Source organism: Puma concolor, chromosome D3 (assembly GCF_028749965.1).
Source record: "Puma concolor isolate L17-30 chromosome D3, mPumCon1.1.hap2, whole genome shotgun sequence".
NCBI lineage: Eukaryota > Metazoa > Chordata > Mammalia > Carnivora > Felidae > Puma > Puma concolor.
Window position 1 is genome coordinate 9,780,868 of NC_141678.1, and position 20,673 is coordinate 9,801,540.

Consider the following 20,673-nt stretch of genomic DNA (forward strand, 5'->3'; position numbering starts at 1 on the left):
CAGTCTTCAAATTGAATATACTGGTTCCTTTCATGTTATTCTCCAAAATTATATTTTTTAATTTTTTTAAATTTATTTATTTTTAGATAGAGAACATGAGTGGGAGAGGGGCAGAGAAAAGGGACAGAAAATCCCAAGCAGGCTCTGTGCCATCAACTCAGAGCCTGATGAGGGGCTCAAACTCACGAACCGTGAGATCATGACCTAAGCTGAAATCGAGAGTTGAATGCTTAACCGAATGAACCACCCAGGCGCCACTTCTTGGAAATTATTTTAACTCTTCTAGCTCCTTTGCCTTTTAGAAAATGTATATTTACATAAATATATTTAATATATATTTTATACGTATATACATAAGTCAGCATGTTGTACAGTTTAATATATATGTGATTTTATTCATGAATTATACCTTAATAAAGCTGGGGAAAAAGGTTAGGGAGAAAAAAGACCAAAACCTTGATAGAAAAAGGGGGAAGGACATGAAGAGATAACTATTAAAAGATATAAAAACAGCCATAAACATATTCAAACATGTTCAAATTCATTCAAAATTAGAAAAATACAACTTAAACAACAGCAAGATGCCACTTCTTACCTATTTGGTGAAAATTAAAATTTATGAAATGGTAACACAACTCTCTTACTTACAATGTGGGAAAATAGGCACTCTAATACATTGCTAGTGGGAATGCAACTGGCAAAACCCTTCTGAAGGGAACTTTGGCAATACCAAACAAAGCTACATATGCAGTTAGCTTTGGGCACTGCCTTCCCATTTTGGAGGAACTTGCCTCCACAAAAATACATATGTGTAAGATTATTTGTTGATGTATTGGTGTAATTTCAAAATGATGTAAACAACTGAAAAGCCCACACATAGGAGAGTGATTAAATAAATTATATCCACGATATGGATACTATGCACCAGTAAAAGAGAGAGAGAGAATGAGGAAGATTTCATTGACCTGCTATGGAAATAATTTATAGGATGTAACTTTAAAAAGGAAAGTGGAAAATGTTATGCTACCTTTACATAATAAAGAAGAGGCTATAAGAAAATACACATGTATCTGTTAATTTGTGCAGGAAGAAATACAGGAAAAATAAACTTGAGTACTATTAAGATTGGTGGTTGGTAACTGGATGGAAAGAAGTAGGATACAGGAACAGATTAAAGGCTTAAGGAAGTGTACTTTTGGGTACATTTTTGGGATAGTACTGAGTTTTAGAATCATGGTAATATTTCACATGTCCCCCAAATACTCATCATCATCCAAAATGTGAGGGCAAACCCAAAGTGAAATACAAATAGTAACATATGAACTTAACTGTATCCAAAAGGAATAATATCATCAGACAGGATAGGTCTAGATACAGAAGTACTAACTGAAATAATTTTGGAAAACATTATTTTGACCTCATACCATTCTCCAGTTCATATATCTGTTTTTCTTTTCTTTTTAAAAAAAATTTTTTTTAACATTTATTTATTATTTAAAAATTTTTTTTTCAACGTTTATTTATTTTTGGGACAGAGAGAGACACAGCATGAACGGGGGAGGGGCAGAGAGAGAGGGAGACACAGAATCGGAAACAGGCTCCAGGCTCTGAGCCATCAGCCCAGAGCCTGACGCAGGGCTCGAACCCACAGACCGCGAGATCGTGACCTGGCTGAAGTCGGACGCTTACCCGACTGCGCCACCCAGGCGCCCCAACATTTATTTATTATTGAGAGAGAGAGAGAGACAGAGCATGAACATGGGAGGGGAAGAGGAGACACAGAATACGAAGCAGGCTCCAGGCTCTGAGCTGTCAGCACAGAACCTGACATGGGGCTTGAACCCACAAACCGCGAGATCATGACCTGAGTTGAAGTCGGATGCTCAACTGAGCCACCCAGGCACCCCCATATACCTGCTTTTCAGAGAGGCATGGATTAGTTATTCTAAAAACACTTTTCATGTATTCTAGGAAGAAACCAATAAACATATCATGAGAAAGAAAGACAGAAAGACAGAAAGAAAGAGAAAGAAAGAAAGAAAGAAAGAAAGAAAGAAAGAGAAAGAAAGAAAGAAAGAAAGAAAGAAAGAAAGAAAGAAAGAAAGAAAGAGAAAAGGACTGAGGGTTTGGAAAGGGCTGTAGAGTACAGAGTAGGGAATGATGCAAAATGCATTCAACAGCAGAGGCCTGTGACCTACCCAGAGATCCACAAACCCCTGCTCCTGAAACCTTTGGTTTCAATGACTCAAAAGAACAATGAATGACAGGAGGGGAAGACTGTCCCATGAGGACTACGACTAGGACTAAAGGAAGAAGGTTGTATCTTTTTCTTTCCTTGGGGCTTGATGCTGAGTAACAGTATTGGCAGGATCTCTGAAAGTTTCCTCTCCTTGGTATACTCCTCTATAAAGACAGCAGGAGTTCAGCTAAGCAGCACAATTGTTGTGCTTTGATGAGGGTTACAAAGTAAGGACACTACTGAGAAGACAGAGCAAAACAAGAGTAGGAGGAGGCACAAACAGCAGATGTCACCATGTGATGTTCAGGCTTGGGGCAGCTATCCTTCTGACAGGCAGCAAAGCTTTGAGCTTTGGCCAAACAACTGTGTCGTGGACAAAGATCTGGATCTTGGGGAACGCAACTGAGACAGAAGTGCAGGATCATTAGTTGCTTCAACTGGGCCATGACAATGACAACCCTAGTTATTTTGCCTCCCTTTTGCCCTTTCCTCTATGAAATCAAATGGTCATTGATAAGGTTTAGGGATATTTGTCAAGAACTTCTCTGTTTATAAACATCAAAATGAAAAACTAAGCTTGGATCATGCCTTTTATTCAGGACGACTGGGTATTCAGAGGGTGACCTGCATTCTCTTGTTATTATCAACACTTGCTGGGCTATAAAGGGAATCCTGACCTTACATGACATTGTCTTTGGCATCAAACCTATATACACTTCAAAGAATTTTGAGCATATGGTTTTCAGCATATCTTTAAAATCAGGTTAGTCTTATGTAGTCAGTGGAGATGAACAGGAGGAGCTCTTAACCACTTCACAATTTCACAGCAAAATAGAACCCTCCTCGTTTCCAATGTCCTAAATGTAGTCACTTCCCAAGTATGCAGAAATGTTTACTGTGGTTGACAACAAGCAGTTCCAAATGTGGAATAATGTTACCAAGACAACACAGATGGTAATGGATGTTCATGCTATGGTTAACTGGTACATGAAGGAAGTAAACGTGACAGTATTACTTACTGGGTTAAAGATATGGACACAGAGAAACCAGAAAATCTCCCTGAATTTGTAAGAAACACTTCAAATTTTTAACTGCTAGACAGACTGGCATCTTTTGAGAAGGGTGAAGCATAATGTTACTCATATGATCATTAAGCCAAAGTCTTGGGAACTACGAGGACCATGCATTTCTTAATGTTATCTGCAGTGCTGAGAATGCAACCAGTACTGAATCCTTATCTCATGAAAATATACCACATTTCACAGCTTTTATGGCTCATGAGCTTGGCCAAAACTTGGGAATGAAGCATGACCATGTGGCCTGCAAGTGTCATAGCCAGAACCTTTGCCCTATGCATGAATTTCTTACTGTAGATATGGGCTTCAGCAACTGCAGCTTTGACAACTTCCACCAGCTGTTGTACAAGCACTGAGGGAACTGTCTGTTTAATAAACCTGAGCTCCAAAGCTCCTTTGGAAAGCCATATTGTAAAAAAAAAAAAAAAAAAGACAATAGATAAAGGAAAAGAATGTGATTGTGGCAGTGACTGTTAAAAGGATCATTGTTGTCTGCCCTCATGCCAGCTGAAGAAAGGTTCAGACTGCACACTTGGATCCTTCTCCAAAACCTGCATATTTCTAAAGGTAGAAAGTGCTGCCTCAGTGTAGATGAGTGTGACCTCCCAGAACACAGTAATGGCACCTCAAGGTGGTGCCAGACAGATATCTACCAGCAAGACAGCACACCTTAAAAAGAACAAGGTTACCGTTAGCAGGCCTGGTGTTAAAGCACAGCAAATCAGTGTGTTAAAATCTTTGGAAAGGGCACAAAGGTTGCCTAGAAAGTTGATATCATTACCCGAATACCAAGAGTGGCAGGTTTAGAAACTGTGGCAGTGAATCTAAAGGGATGGTTAAGATCTTCATTAACTGCAAGGCCAAAGATGCAAAATGTGAAAAGCTGTTGACTAAACTGAAAAACATCAAACACCCAGTTCCCCATATGGGACATGTGGTATTGGAATGCACAGTTTTGAAGCCACAGACAGAATTGATGACAGGGAGATGAAGGATGGTACCCAAAGTGGTCCACAGAAAATCTATATTAATCAAACCTGCTTAGATAAAACCACTATACTCCATTATGACTACAGCCTGGACAAGTGTCATGGAGGGGTATTTGCAACAATTTTAAGAACTGCCACTATATCTGTCTATACCCTTCCTACATGTGAATCTGAAGGTTATGGGGACAGTTTGAATAGTGGCCCAGTTCTACGTGTCCCCTCTGATTCTCAGTATGATAAAAAGCTGATAATACTAATCTGGATCTTGCCTAGCCTTTTACAATTCCTCATTCCTACTATCTATTTATTTGCTTACATCTATAGAAGATGTAAGACCAGTGTCAATTTAAAAATTCATCAGAGAAGCAAGATGAACAAACTTGACAAACATTTGATAATTACCCTCTTTCTGGTAATAAAGCCAAATATGAAGTGACACTAAAAGGACTTTTTAACAATTGGACTCTGTAGTTCTGGTGTCCCTCAAGGTCTATGGAAATAGGAATTCTTTCTTTTTTCCATCTGTCTCTTCAAATGTCAAATACTTATTCATTTTTAAATTAAAAGAGGTTAAAGCAGCTCCCTTGGTGAAGCAATCTTTCCTGTTCTGTGCTATCCAGAAATCAGGTCTCCAGAGCTCTGGGGCAATGAGAGGCCTCAAGATGTGATTTTTTTTTTTTTTTAATGTTTAAGCTGTTACTGTGAGCTCCCTAACATTTCTGTAGAGAGTTCCTTTGGAACGATCTCTAGAACTTACGTTTCAGAGCATCCTGTCTAATCCCCCACTGTAATCTACTCTGTAAATTTTCTCTAATCTTAAGGATTTTTCCTTGGACAAACCAAAGGAGTATATCAGGTGAGAAGCATCTGATTATTAACTCTAGGTGTTGTAGTTGATTCTCATTCCAGCCACTTTGTCCACTTGGCTTTCCTCTTTCTTTGGGCATCATAGTATATGATGCCCTGGCCTCAGACTTGTTCATGACTCAACTGGAGAGACCAAACATCACTTGTATAGTTAAAGAAACGGATTAGACATTCCTACTATGAATGTGACTCTGCAGGCTGGAAATCTTTTCTTTCCCAAAAGGTTCAAATTCTCCTTACTAGCCATTCATTCACTTGTTCATTCATTTTTTTTTCTATAAACATACATTTAGCACTTAGCAGTAGGTCGAACCATGTAAAATTGATATTAGGCCTTCTTCACCTATAAAAATGGCAAGTTCACATGGTTCAACCTAATTCTATGTTCAGGCACTATGAAACCTATCTTTGGACTACTGCTTGTAAATGGAGTTGAGAGTTTTTGATATCTAAAGTTTCTTTTAATCCTGATTTCTCTTAAATCTTATTATCCTCTGTAACTTCGTAAGATTGGCCTTAATTTTCTAGAGCAGATGGTCCCCACTGTTGAGACTTGAAACAGCACTGAGCAAATAACAGAGTAGGATGTGCCTGAGGATCCCACGGTCATTTTTTTGGTAGTTATTGTCTTTGTTTCTTCTGAGTCTCAGAAACCTTCAAAGAACAGAAACCCAGGATTTTCTTTGTCTGGTCTTAGAGTAACAATACTGGCAAAATCTGAGCAAGTTGTTGTATGTCACCCTACTTCCCCCACAATCACAGAGTAGAGAGCCTGGAAAGGGCACATATAAATAATAACCTAGAATTTATCTACAAGAGATTTAAACAAATCTAATATTCACTGAGGTAATAGGAGTCTATTTCATAGGACAGTGGCTTCACCTCTCTGAATAAGACTTTAAGAATCACAAGTGAATCTGAGAATACTGGAGAGATCCTGCCCAATTCAATGAGAAAAGCCACTAACCACGCACTACATCCTCTTTCCCTTCCATAGTTCAAGGCATGGTTGGAAAAGACTGGAGATGTTCCCCCACACGCTTCCCAATCCATTAGTGTGGAATAACTCCAGTTCCTGGATGTTCCAGTATTACAGTTTCAAAGAATGGTGGAGGGCTGGTAGCAAAAGCAAGGGTAGACTCCACTGTATCTAGGCCCCTGCTATAGAATCTCTTCTGTGAGCATAATAATGGTGTTTGGGTGTCTGCATCACGCCGAGCCTCTTGCTTTAGTTGGTAGAACTTGTACTGTGTCCAGCCATATACTCCACAGTTGAGCAGACCCTGGGATGATGCTGTTAGAGCCTGGAGGAGATGAAGGGGTGATGGAGCCCATCCTTCAGGTTTTCAGAGATCCAGGGAGTAGTCCCCATTCCCCTTATTTATAAAGCATTGTTACATTTCCTCTATCTCAAACATCAAGATCTAGTGTCAGTTTTTTATATTTTTCTAGCTCTTCCTAATAAACTCACTCTTCATACTGTATCTCGTCATGGATGACAGAGTTGGTCAGATTTCTTGGCATAAACATAAGGAAAATGAACTGGTTTCAATGCCCTTCCTTGTTACTTCCATTTCCCAGGTTAGGCTTGAGAAAACTGCCCTATCAGTATAGTCAGATAGCCCAAAAAGCCTTCTTAAATCTGATAAAAGAGGAAAAGAGAGAATCATTCTATTTCTGCATTCGTCTTTCCCCATTTACCTAGAATAGCTAATTTACCCCATTCAGTTCACTCTGGATGGGACAGAATCATGTCACCATCAGTGTTTCACAAAAACATTATCTAGTAGATCTTGTTTTTTTGTTACGTATCCCTTAAAAACTATCAATAAAATGAAGCTGACCAGAGATACATATGCTCTGAAATGCATGGCAGCACTTTCACCAAAGTATCTACCTCAGCTGTGAGGAAAATTTCACATTCTTCATAAATATAAAGAATACATTTTTTCTTTTGCAATGTTGAAATAAATATGCTAAGGCAAAAAAAAATTGTGCTTACTGAGTAATGGTAGTGTAAGAGAACAGAGTAAGAGGGTATAAAAACAGATGTGGAAGGTGTTACCTGGAGAACACAGAGGGCCATGTGAAGCTTCGTGTTCTGTGGCTTAGTCAACTTCATGATTATCAGAATGACGGCTGTGAAAACACAAAGTATGAATCTTGTTGACAACCCTGTCCTCTAAGCATAAAATTGTCCAGTATACATGCCTAAGCACTGTGAGAAATAAAGCCATAGGCATAATGAAGACTAGGACTGAGATTAACCAGTTCCATAAACCACTGGGCCTCCAATCTCCAACTTCTATTCCTCATTGACTAACCTTTGCAGGTTATTAGTGTAGCAATGATGGTAAGGCACACTACAGGAAGATAAGTTACACTTCTTAGCATTTCAGAATTTACCAAGCTTTTTTATAAACATTATCCAATCTGATCCTCACTACACTTTGTGTAGTAGGAAGGGCAGGTGTTAAGATCTCTGAGCTCTGTCAGGACATTTTCTCTCTTACTGGATTGCATCTCATGTCTAATTACCATAATTTCTAAAACATAAGAAGAAAAACAAGAAAGTTGGGGAAACTTGATATATGAGTGGGACAAACATAAGTTCTACAGTTGGACAAGAATTTTACAAGTTGCAGTCACCCTTACTGGTAAGACCACTTTGCTTGATCAGAACCCAATAGCTGCCCTCATCATTACCCAGCTTTTTCCATTAAGATACCCACCTGGGCCCCAGCAGCAAAAGAAGGCCACTGGATAGAAGCGCACTCGCTGTTCCACGATGTGAATCACTGCCCACTGTTCGGTCCCCAGAAAGCCAGTCGATTTCACAAACTTCTTATATAGGGTCTGGGTTTGGATGAGTAAGACCTAAACATGGGTACAGCAGTTGAGTAGCTTTGCCTGAGGCTTGGTAAAACTTCCCAGGTGTGGCCTCCTATCATTGTAGAGGGATCACTTCTCTTGGGATCTGACAGCAAGAAAACTCATTCTCCTGTCTTTACCATTAGAGACGTGTCTTAGAGACCTGGCTTCTTCTGAGAGAAAATTATCTTCAGAGTGAACTTCTGCTTGGCCAGGAAATGGACAAATAAACCTGTGTTTATCATATTCCATATATAAACATTACATCAACACTCAGGCTTTTTTTTTTTTTTTCCCTGACTGAGGCTAATCACCATATATGCACGGGAAGTTAAAGTTAAGATCTACCCAGACCCTCTTAAAACACTTTACTAGAGATTATGTTAGAAAGCATTCTGTACTTAATACCCTTAAAATAAATACTTGAGCACTGTGGCTGGGCTTAAATTCTCAACTCTAAGAAAAAAAAAATTTTAGGAAGTCTTATTGTCCTTAGATGGAAAATACCATTTCCCCCTTCTTTTGGGGGGTTATCTGAATAAGGTTAAGCTCATGGAATACAAATCAGTTTAGATTTCCAAAGTGCTTTTTGTGGGGAGTAAATTAAGTAATAATCTTGGTAACAAATCTGACCAAATCTAAAATTTTCCCAAATAATCCAGACCCACTCTCCAAGTGAACAAGTCAATTATTTAATTAAGTTTAGCCATGTAGTTTCCTTTCCCCACAGACACTGGAATCAAAAGGCGGCTTTTACTTATTTAGGAATATTTTCATCTACTAGAATCAGTTCTGATTCTGAATGCCCACTGAAGCTTAGGCTATTCTAAAGAAGCAAGATTCTCCAGGATGCCAGGCTCTGGGATACCTGACTCTCTTGTCAATTAGTTCTAAATGTAGATTATCAAAACCATCTTAATATAAAGTAACCATTTCACCCTCTTTACATAGTTGCTGATTTGAACTAAGCTATCCCCCTAACTTATTTTTAAATTGTCAAAGGAAATTCTCTGCAATTATATTTGGTTCACATGTTCCAGCTGTGCTAGCAAAATAAAACATCTCTGTAGGATAAATTTGGTCTGCAGGCAGATAGTTTGTAATCCTTGAATTAGCATATGAAGAAAGGAAAAAATGATACTGAAAAGTAGATATGGCAAATACAAAGGCATATTCACTTGTGTACTGATTTTATACTAGGCAGTTACATGTAAATAACATATTGTCCCATAGCTAATTATTTTAATTGTACATCATTCTGGTGATGTCAAATGAGTATTTAGTAACTGCTTAAGCCACTTAGCACTTTAACCCCAGTCAGACACAGCATATATGCATTTACACCCAATAAATAATTGAGAAAAGAAAACTCCTTTGTTATTTGGAAAATTATCAAATTAAATCAAAGCATATTTCCTATTTCTGGAGTGTTATCCTGTATAAAGGATATACCTGACACATACTAATCTTCTGGTTTGGTTTTCCATGAGGATCCACAGGAACATATATTAGTTCTAGGGTGAGCATAATTATCACATAATTAATACAGGCTCTTTCCCCATTAATCATTTAATCTTGAGAAATCCAAAAACTGAGGTAGTAATTAAAGTATCAATATCTCTTAGCTACTTTCTTAGATCTAGAACTTTAGGAAATGCCTCTCCATCCCATTTTTCCCAGTCCCTAGGAATACTGCTGCATCCCTCCCAATCTTCCCTATCTGTCCATAAAGGCAGGTAGCACCGTACCACAATAGCAAGGAGGCTGAGGAGAAAGCTGGTCAGGAAAATGGTGATCCCATAAAAATAAAGTGTGGTACAGACTGATGTGTTGACAGAAGGCAGTTCAGCCATGGCTGACGGTGGTGAATACATCAGAATACACCTAGGAAGAGAATCAATGGACAGGAACACTGCTAAAGATGCAGAGAGATACCCACATTTGGTGCAACAAAATTTACTAAGTATGCAATTTTACTTATCATTTTTGCTAACCCTTTCCCATAACCCCTTATTCTTTCTGATAGACACATTATCTTCTAGTATCTTTGTGTTATATTTCTACTTATGTATTTTTTGCCTTGACTATACCTTGCTCTATAGACTACACCAAGGTACCATAGAACCTTGTTCCAAATACAAACAACTTGGCCAAAGTATACGTAGAAAGTCTTTTCCATCTCTATATATGGAAAAGAAAAGGTGTAGTCTACCATGAAAGTGATAGATCTGGTCCTTGCTTACCTGTGGCTCTGACTGAAGTTGCGGAAACATTCACTGACATTGCCCAGACAAAATACAGGTATCATCAACAGCAGAGGTATCAGGCTGGGAGGAAAAAAAAAAACTTATCACCCTAATATTCAGACATTTTTATTCCCTTTCCCCTTTGCAAAATACTCTGTTCTTCTCCTAACTCTATCACTCCACCACTCTCCACAAATATGTGTGTGTGTGTATATGTGTGTGTGTGTGTGTGTGTGTGTGTGTGTGTGTGTGTGTGTATATATATATATATAAATTCTTCAAGAAAAATACCTCAAAAGCCTTACAAATACTCCTTAACCAATTGCTAAGTGGAGTGGAGAATGCATTTCATACCTAAATTAATGAAATCTAACATTGTCAGAGAGTCTCTGGGAATGGGTCAAAGTGAAAGGAAAAATCTAACAAGGAGTTCTGTGCTCACTTTCTATGACAACCAGGAATAACTTCATTCTCATCAGCCTCTTCCTGGGAGCTTTTTGAAAGCATACATTTAAATAACCAATTACCTATCCAGCTAATTATAGCCAGCTCTCTGTAAGAGGAAAAGACCCAAAAATAAAAGTTAAAAATTCTAACATCAACTCTGATATGACCACTGTTTTAGGTAAAATCCAGACCTTTGCTGGGGTTAATAGTTGTAAGACTCTCACCCAATGTTATAAAGGTGGGTAAGATTTTGACAGCCTTCTATTACAACTCTTTATGATATAAAAAGGAATTAGAAGTCTAAAGACTTAAAGGCAAATATTTGTTGATAGTCACATAGAGTTGATGGCAAAACTGAGGCTAAAATTCAAAACTGTAACTTCAAACTGCTTGCCTATTCTATCTGGGAATATGGTACCAATGATAATATATTTGTTGCTTCCAAGTCAGTAAAGTTCTATGAGGACCTAGGAGTTATACAGTCAATGGAAATAAAGGGCACTGTCCTCCTATTTGCTCCAACCTGGACCACAGAATAATGAGAGTCTATACCTAGCCAGAAAGTAAAGCAAAAACCTTACCTTGACAAAATGATGGCTATTTGACCAACATGACAAGTATAATCTACAACCTGTGAAAAGAATAAATGTGAGTAAAGTTTTAGAATACTGCCAATCATGGGGCGCCTGGGTGGCTCAGTCGGTTGAGCATCTGACTTCAGCTCAGGTCATGTTCTCACAGCTCGTGAGTTCAAGCCCCGCATCGGGCTCTGTGCTGACAGCTCAGAGCCTGGAGCCTGCTTCTGCTTCTGTCTCTCTCTCTCTCTCTGCCACTAACCCACTTGCATTCTGTCTCTGTCTCTCTCAAAAATAAATAAACATTAAAAAAAAAAGAATATTGTTGATCATAATATACTAATATCAGGTCATCACTTACCACTTGATAGAGCAAAAATTCCCAAGAGCTACCTTGGTTGTGTCAAGCAATATTTGCTACAAAATTCAATTAAATAGATAGTTCCTTAGCATTGGCAATAAGAGAATTGTGTTTGTATTACTATATTCTAAAAAGTATAACAACAATAGCCACAAAGAGAGCCTGAGGGAAGTAGCTTGATATAAGACTTGGATACAACAAATTCTCTTAAGAAGAAAGGTAAATAAGAAATCACACAGTACTCCTCCATCTTCTAATAATAGTTCAATCCTCTTCTCTTTAGATCCAGGGAGGTGTGGACTTTTCAGACCTTATGGGTGGAGCAGAAATCCGTGTATAAGATCACCAGCAGAAAACTTAATAAGCCATGATTAGCATAATAGAGGGGGGTCAAATAAGCCCTTTAGATATAACACCTGTCACACTCTAAAAGAAAGAGCATTTCAAAAACCCCCAGTTGTGTTAGACACTGAAAAATAACTTAACAGAAGAATGGTATCTACCCACTAGAAGTTTATGGTAGAAGACTTTGAACAGATCACCTTAAAGTGAGACCAGAATAGAAAACAAGCTTTTTTCTGTTCTGAGGTAAGAGATCATATTATCTTCTAGAATGGCATTGTTAGGGATCAATAAACATTAAGTGAGCAATTAATCAGTAATCAGAGATGGGTAATTGATGTGCTCTAAAAACTATAGATCAGGAACAGCAAATGATTTCAAGTAAGACAGCCAATGCTGACTTTAAGTAAAAGGAGAAATAAGTAAAATTAGTCTTTGGTGACCTTTTCCACCCATGTCCCTTCTCTTTTTATTCTATCCCCTATGAATCAGACTAACCTGTGTTTAATTCTTGTTCTTATATTTCTGTTAATGAATCTCTGATAAAAAAACTTACTGATATGGGGTACGTGGGTGGCTCAGTCAGTTGAGTATCCAACTCTTGATCTCAGCTTGGGGCTCCATCTCATGAAGGTTAAGTATCTGATTCTTGATTCTGGCTCAGGTCATGATCTCACGGTGTGTAAGATCAAACCCCGCAGGGCTCTGTGCTGACAGCGCTGAACTTGCTTTGGATTCTCTCCCTTCCTCTCTGCCCCTCCCCTGCTCATGTGCGCACACAAACACACACACACACACACACACACACACACACACACACACACACACACTCTCTCTCTCTCTCACTCAAAATAAATATACATTAAAAAAAAAAGCCTTACTGATAACAGTTTAGGGCACAAGTCTTGCTAGGATATTTAAAAGAGAATTCAAAATGAAAAAAACATTTTCAAGGCTCCTGATATAAAGCTATGACAGAATAAAAGGCAGTGGGGTTAAAATTTGGGGCTAGGGTTTGTCTTCTCATGCCATGGCATGAGTTATAAAGTACAGTATGTGCATTTCCATGGACAAAAAACGGTAGAATGCTATATATATAAGAGCTAATTTTATGTCTCTCCCTTTCTTTCAAAGATTAATTTGTTCTCCTGACAGGAACCCAAGCCTCAGAAAAATATCTCTCCTTGTTCCCATTCTCGGCTTCTGGTCTCATTATGGTAAGTTTTTTAGAGAATTCCTCTTTAGCCAAATAACTTTTCCCAAATTGCAGTCTCTTAGCTTGTGAGTGAATGAACCTCACATACCAAAGTTGAAATACTACCCATATAAGGCTGTAGAACTTTTTAGACATTCATGTGCTTGAGGGAGAGAAATGAATTATTTTTTTGCAGTATCTTCCAGCTCTAGGATTCTAGGATTATGTAGACAAACACGTAAAAGGACATAATATCCATAGCCATTACTAAATTGTAGGGAGCTGAGAAACTATACAAGTTTAAAATACAGAAGATCAATTATAAGCATTGACTTACCAGATGTAAACAAGAGAAAAAAACACCAGAACAGAGTACTGTGTTACACAATATGGTAAACACTAACCACATGTGGTTAAAATTAAAATTAAATTAAATAATTCAGTTCCTCAATCACACCAGCCACATTTCAAGTGCTCAACAGCCACTCGTTAATCGCTACTGAACTGGACAGTGCATGAAATATTTTGATCACTGCAGAAAGTTCTATTGAACAGGGCTTGGATAGACTATAATATCTTGTTCAGGATGCTAACTAAGGTCTCTTCACATTAAGTTTTCAATGATTTCCTCACTGCCCATTCTTCCAGCAAAAAAGAAAAAAGAGAAAAGTTTTCAAAGCATTCTATGCTCTCAATCTTCTCCAACAACATATATCTAGGACAAGGCTAGAAAAATGCAAGAAACATATCTTCTTTAGAAACCAGTCAGATGAGGATTTAGAGTATCACAGCATTTTGGAGCTATAAGTGACATTAAAGATCACAGAGACCAACGCTTCATTTTATGGAAAACTGAGACCCAAGAAAAGGAGATGATGTGCTCAAGATCAGAAAGGAGATAAATGATAGAACTGCATCTAGAAGACAGATTTCCTGATTCACCCTCAAATCTCTTTTGACAATGGAATAGTACCATTTACTCATTCAACAAGTTTTTATTGAGTTTCATCATGTGCATGACAGTATACCAACTTTCATTTAGTCTACAACTGATCTGTAGGAGCTAGAGAAATGTATGTAGGGAGGTTTTCCAGATTCAATTACTCCATGATGCTCTTAAACAAAAATTCCTCTTCAAAAACAAAAAAAAACCCACAACAGGGGCACCCATCTGTCTCATTGGTGGAGTGTGAGACTCTTAACCTTGGGATTGTAGGTTCAAGCCCCATGCTGGGTGTAGACATTACCAAAAAATAAAATCTTAAAAAAAAACACACAGCATAATGGATACTGTAAGAAATAAGAAAACTGGAATACTTAGTAAGATTTGTATAGGAAGATTAAAATGTATAATGACAGTCAAAGAAATGAAAATGGCTAGGGCGCCTGGGTGGTTCAGTCAGTTAAGGGTCCAACTCTTGATTTTGGCTCAAGTTATCATCTCACAGTTGTGAGACTGAGTCTTGTGATGGACTCCATGCTGAGCGTGGAGCCTGCTTAAGATTCTCTCTCTCCCTCTCCCTCTTCCCTTCCCCTGCTCTTTCTCAAAAGAAAAAAAATGAAATGAAAATGGCTAACATCATAAAAATGTCTTCTAAGATCACTTAGTGATATACTGATAGAATCAAAAATAAGAAACTGAGTGTACTATACAATGGAATACTATTCAACACTGAAAAAAGAATGAATTACTTATGTATGCTATGATGGGTAAACTTCAAAAGTATGCCAAGTGAAATAAACCAGATACAACAGACTATATATTGGATGATTCTACCTATATGAAATGTCCAGAAAAGGAAAATGTATAGAGTCAGAAAGTACATTAACTGTTGTCTAGTGCAGGGGGCGGGCAGGAAATTAACAATAAATGGTCATGAAGAATTTGGGGTGAAGAAAATATTCTACAACTTATTTATGATCACTATTATACAAGCTGGTAAGTCTGCTTTAAAAGTCATTGGAGGGGCGCCTGGGTGGCGCAGTCGGTTAAGCGTCCGACTTCAGCCAGGTCACGATCTCGCGGTCCGTGAGTTCGAGCCCCGCGTCAGGCTCTGGGCTGATGGCTCAGAGCCTGGAGCCTGTTTCCGATTCTGTGTCTCCCTCTCTTTCTGCCCCTCCCCCGTTCATGCTTTGTCTCTCTCTGTCCCAAAAATTAATAAACGTTGAAAAAAAAAATTTAAAAGTCATTGGATTGTACACTTGAAATAATAAATTATCTGATAGGTAAAAATATGCATGCATACATGCACACACACACACAAAATCCAGATGCACTGACTTAGAGTTCTCCTCTCTTTTGTAAGTGTAATACTACACAATGCCCCAAACTCCCTCTGAACCAAAGGAGGAAAACTATTCCCCGGATCTACCTTGTTTTCTGATGGCCACACATTAACTCCTCTGCCCTTCTGCAAACTGTATCTGTTATCCACACATACTGAAGCAATACAGCCAAGCAGAACACTCTCCCTTTCCAGTACCTGTAGCCCAAATCCCATGTTAGCAAACTAAGCACTTTCCCTGACTCTACCTAAGATCTTATTCTCTACTCTAACAACAATGATGAATTAGCATAGAGCCAATAAGGATTTCCCTTACTTGATGGAACCAGGCAATAATGACAGTACTGTAAATAATGTTTCCTATAATCAAAACCTTTTTATTTTTTTGGTAGCAAGAGAGAAGAAAAAATCTTGTCAACAAAATGGAAACTCTGTGAGAACATGATTTTTCTTTTATTAACCTCCATGAATTCACCTAGCCAGTGCAGATTGCTTACACTGTTTATCAAGGATATATAGGTTTATTTTAGCATATTGTTAACTGTTAGCTCTGAATAAAACTCACCAGTGCAAATGTGTTCTGTCCACTCTGGTTGTGTCTCATCCTCAGCTCTTTGTACAGATACCAGATGTAATTGACGGTGTAAAAAGATGAGGAAATGTAGAATATCTAGGTGGAAATCAAAACAACTCATCATAACTGTCCCACTATGATTTCTTTCAGTTTATTACATTATTTTCTACTATAAAAATCCTACCTTAATGGTCTATTAGTAACTTACCATCTAATATCCATTACATGCAAAACTGGGCCATGTCTGGGAATTCTACCCAGGCCTGCCTAATATATGTCCCAGATTCCTTATTTTTTTTTTTTAATTTTTTTTTTTAACGTTTATTTATTTTTTTGGGACAGAGAGAGACAGAGCATGAACGGGGGAGGGGCAGAGAGAGAGGGAGACACAGAATCAGAAACAGGCTCCAGGCTCTGAGCCATCAGCCCAGAGCCTGACGCGGGGCTCGAACTCACGGACCGCGAGATCGTGACCTGGCTGAAGTCGGACGCTTAACCGACTGCGCCACCCAGGCGCCCCCCAGATTCCTTATTTTATCCTTTTGACTGTTTAGAGGAACCACAGCATTATCCACACCCTCTCACCCAACTGTTCCACTTTTATGAAGATATCTTAGAATACTTTTTCTATTTTATTCTTTAATTGGAAAGACCATACTGATTTCCATTTCTAATAATGATAGCCTAGGCTATTTGAACCAAATTTCCCATTAAAAACTTTAAACATGCTGTATAAAAGAGTTTTTAAATCCTTAAAAGCATCAAAGAACTGGGAAGATATAGCAAGGAATCAACAGGACAAAATCCAAGAGTAAAAATTTCTGCTCCCATCTCTGATGAAGTAACAGAATTTTCCTTGCATCCTAAAAACTAAAAGTTGGGAAAAATATATGAAACACTTGGTTTTCAAACATTAGGTAATAATCAGTACAGAAGTGTAATCCCTGAAAGAAGAAAAACAAACAAGTGCCCCAGCTCACTGGCAAGGTAGGGGGTGGTGGTGAGGGGAACACATGCAATGAGGGAGAATCCAAATGGATGGGCTGTCTTGGTGAGTGAAGAGACAGTTCAGAGTTGGACAGGTCTAGGCAGCTATAGTACATGAAGCAGATTATCAGAGAAGAGGTACCCACACAGAGATACAGTGCTCTGGAAATTTGCAGAGGTACCCTCAAGTCCTTGATTAAGTATTTATATACGCATGTGAGATCGAAAACCATGAAGATCAGGAACAAAACCACCAAAGAGCAGGGTGCCTGGGTGGCTCAGCCTGTTAGGTATCTGACTTTTGATCTCAGCTCAGGTCATGATCTCAGGGTTGTAAGTTCAAGCCCTGCGTTGGGCTGTGCGCTGGGTGTGGAGCCTACTAAAAACAAAAACAGGGGCGCCTGGGTGGCGCAGTCGGTTGAGCGTCCGACTTCAGCCAGGTCACGATCTCGCGGTCCGTGGGTTCGAGCCCCGCGTCGGGCTCTGGGCTGATGGCTCAGAGCCTGGAGCCTGCTTCCGATTCTGTGTCTCCCTCTCTCTCTGCCCCTCCCCCGTTCATGCTCTGTCTCTCTCTGTCCCAAAAATAAATAAACGTTGAAAAAAAAAAAATTTAAAAAAAAAAAAAAAAAAAAAAAAAAAAAAAAAAAACAAAAACAAAAACCCACCATAGAGAAATAGGTGGAACAGTCTTCAAAGGAATAAGTTTGTGTTTTTATCAGACAGAGTAGAAAGACTTCCTAAGACATAAGCAGAAAATGAAAGTACTATAGAATAAGGTAGAATCATAAGATGAGTATTTCCTGGGGCACTTGGGTGGCTCAGTCAGTAAGTGTCTGACTCTTGATTTTGGCTCAAGTCATGATCTCACGATTCGTGAGTTCAAACCCTGCACTGGGCTGTGGAGAGCCTGTTTGGGACTGTCTCTCTCCCTTTTTCTCTGCCCTTCCCCTGCTCTTTCTCTCTGAATAAACTTCAAAAAGAAGAAGAAGAAGAAGAAGAAGAAGAAGAAGAGGAGGAGGAGGAGGAGGAGGAGGAGGAGGGGGAGGAGGAGGAGGAGAAGGATTGCCTCACTAATGGCACCAAATTAGTTGTATATGAGAGACTGCTCTAATGAAAGTTTAAAGGAAGCCTTACAAAAATAATCCTTGAAAGGATCCCACAGATTCAGAGTTAGCTACATCCAAGAACAAAACCAAATTTAAAGGAATATATATATATATATATATATATATATATAATAATCAACAATGTAAAATCTGTAATGTCTAACAACTAATAAAATATTATACATCATGGTTGGCTTGTGAGCTCCACTGAAGAGCCTGAGGTTGGGCCACTGCTGCCTGCCGTCAGCTCCTGGTCCTGGCTCCTCAGTGGTAGGCAACGTTTAGTCGGCCCATGGAGATCGCACCAGCACTGCTGAGCCCTGGTTCCCTGAGGTGGTAGCATGCCTGGCCCTCTGCCTGGCTCCACATAAGATCAGATTATGCAAGAATATGGGACAAAGCCAACAAGCTAGGTGTCATGAAGCTTTCTTGCATATCTAGGTACCAGGTTTGACCTGAAGAGATGGCTGCTGTATATTTTGCAGCTGGTTTTATATCACATTTCAGCTCCAACTTTGCATCCTAAGAACACTTAAACATTTCTGCAGGTCTATTTTATAGAACTTGAAAGACCTTAAAACTTTCTGGTTGCCATAAGTGTATCTTTCTTTTCTACTCATCAGTAAACATCTGTGACCTACTGTGATAGATTTTCCAAACAAAACGTTTAGCAGTTTAGCAAAGTAGGCCCTCCGTGGCACTCAACAAATGGAGTTTCCCCGAGCACAATTCTGTAAGAAGTATGTGTGTGTTTGTGTAAGTGTGTATGTTAAATTATTATTTAATATTGTGAAAAAATTTTTGATATCAGGGATTCTGGCTGTGAACTTGATGCACAATAATTGTGGTCAAAAATATTTGCTGGTCTACAGAAAATCACTAATGTTTTGTGACCATTTAAGTTGTAACGGTGGGTTGTTCTATGTGTAGGTATTATTGTTAAATAGAGGGACTGTTTCCAGGCACAGAATATGAATCATAAGTTAGGATGGATATTGGATACGATTATAATCACATAGCAAAGGTCTGTGGTCCTAATTCTACAAATGCATGGTCAGGAATTAGGACAAACTGGATGGAGACGGACCATTTAACACATGGACTCTGCCTAGTTGTGTTGAAAAATACTTTGCCTCCATACCTTAAAATACCCATGTGGAATCTGTGCTCCTCTCATTCACACAAAGAGCTCCCTGAACACTGAACCTCTAAAAACAAAAGGTCTCAGGGCGCTTGGGTGGCTCAGTCGGTTAAGCATCTGACTTCGGCTCAGGTCATGATCTCATGGCTGGTGAGTTCGAGACCCACGTGTGCTGACAGCTCAGAGCCTGGAGCCTGTTTCAGATTCTGTGTCCTCCCCTCTCTCTGCCCCTCCCTCGCTTGCACTCTCTCTCTTTCCCTCTCAAAAACAAATAATAAACATTAAAAATTTTTCAAAATAAAAAAAAGGAAGAAAAAGTCTCCCTTAGGTCTGGGCCAACCACTCCTACCCACCACCCTCCCCTCGTCCTGCACTGCTGCTTGGGAGAATCCAGTTCACCTCTGTATCTGTCATTAAAAACAGAATTTGGATTTTCTGGTCAAGTTTCCCCAAATTCTTTTTAAGAGGTGCCATGTTCAACTGTTTGAGCTTTGTTTTAGCAAACCCCTGCCCAAACTTGCTTGCAGACTATTCTTCACCTTGTTTCCAAGGTTGAGGAAAAGAAAGCAGTCTCTGTTTTGAGGAGGTGGAAGTATACGTTTTTTATTTGTTCAGGACCACATTTTGTAAAATGTGGTCGCTTTGTCCTTTATTATTGTTTCTGGAAAATAAGTTTTATTAAAATTGTTTGTCTGAATATAGAATAGTTTTATTAATTAGGGCTTATTTTGAAAAATTCTGAGTTCAATTCAGATGTATGCCAGTACCTTTCAAAGTAAGGTAATACTCAGAGACAGCTGTTCTGACCATATGGTTTAGAGAAATTTTTGGACTATTCATATTCTAAGATTCCTTATTAATGAATGTCTAACTTAAATCTAACCAAAAACTGCACCATTATTCTTTGTACATTTTCATTATATAATGTTAATGAGCTTACTTTCAAACAAATAAAATACTTAAGCTATTTGTTTACCTTGCCTTCTTAAAAAAAAATATTATAAATGATGCAATGAAGCAGGAAAATATGGCCCACAACCAAGAGAAAAATTAATCAATGGAAACGGACACAGAAATGACAGATTATGAAAATAAGTAGATAAAAAATGTTAATGATATACTTTATATGTCCAAAAAGAAAGTGTGAGCATGACAAGTAGAGAAATAGAAGAGATAAAAAAGACCCAATTTGAAATTCCAGAGATGAAAAATATATGAAGTTTAATTATGACAAAGTAGAAACTGCAAAAGAAAAGATTAGCAAACTTAAAGATACAGAAATAGAAAATATCTAAAATGAAACACTGAGAGAAAAACACACTTAAAAAAATGAACAAACCCTCAGTTTGCTGTGAGACAATATCAAGAAGGC

The 20,673-nt window shown here is 38.5% G+C and overlaps 1 protein-coding gene across 16 annotated transcripts in view; it reads right to left on the reverse strand.

Moving 5' to 3' along the window:
* TMEM116 (transmembrane protein 116) overlaps window positions 1–20,673 on the reverse strand; it is a 173,498-nt gene that overhangs the window by 83,399 nt on the left and 69,426 nt on the right. For 15 of the 16 annotated variants that reach the window (XR_015242233.1, XM_086681716.1, XM_086681722.1 and 12 more), the window contains 6 exons: window positions 16,059–16,163; window positions 11,317–11,366; window positions 10,286–10,369; window positions 9,791–9,926; window positions 7,904–8,048; window positions 7,237–7,310 (listed from right to left, as the gene is read on the reverse strand). Coding sequence is in view for 15 of the 16 variants with exons in the window: in XM_086681716.1 (XP_086537842.1) it covers window positions 7,237–7,310; window positions 7,904–8,048; window positions 9,791–9,926; window positions 10,286–10,369; window positions 11,317–11,366; window positions 16,059–16,163 (594 nt within the window). In the remaining variant the exon portion in view is untranslated. Of the gene's footprint in view, window positions 1–2,816; window positions 6,476–7,236; window positions 7,311–7,903; window positions 8,049–9,790; window positions 9,927–10,285; window positions 10,370–11,316; window positions 11,367–16,058; window positions 16,164–20,673 lie in introns of those variants that run through there. The other variant, XM_086681714.1, reaches the window with a different exon arrangement.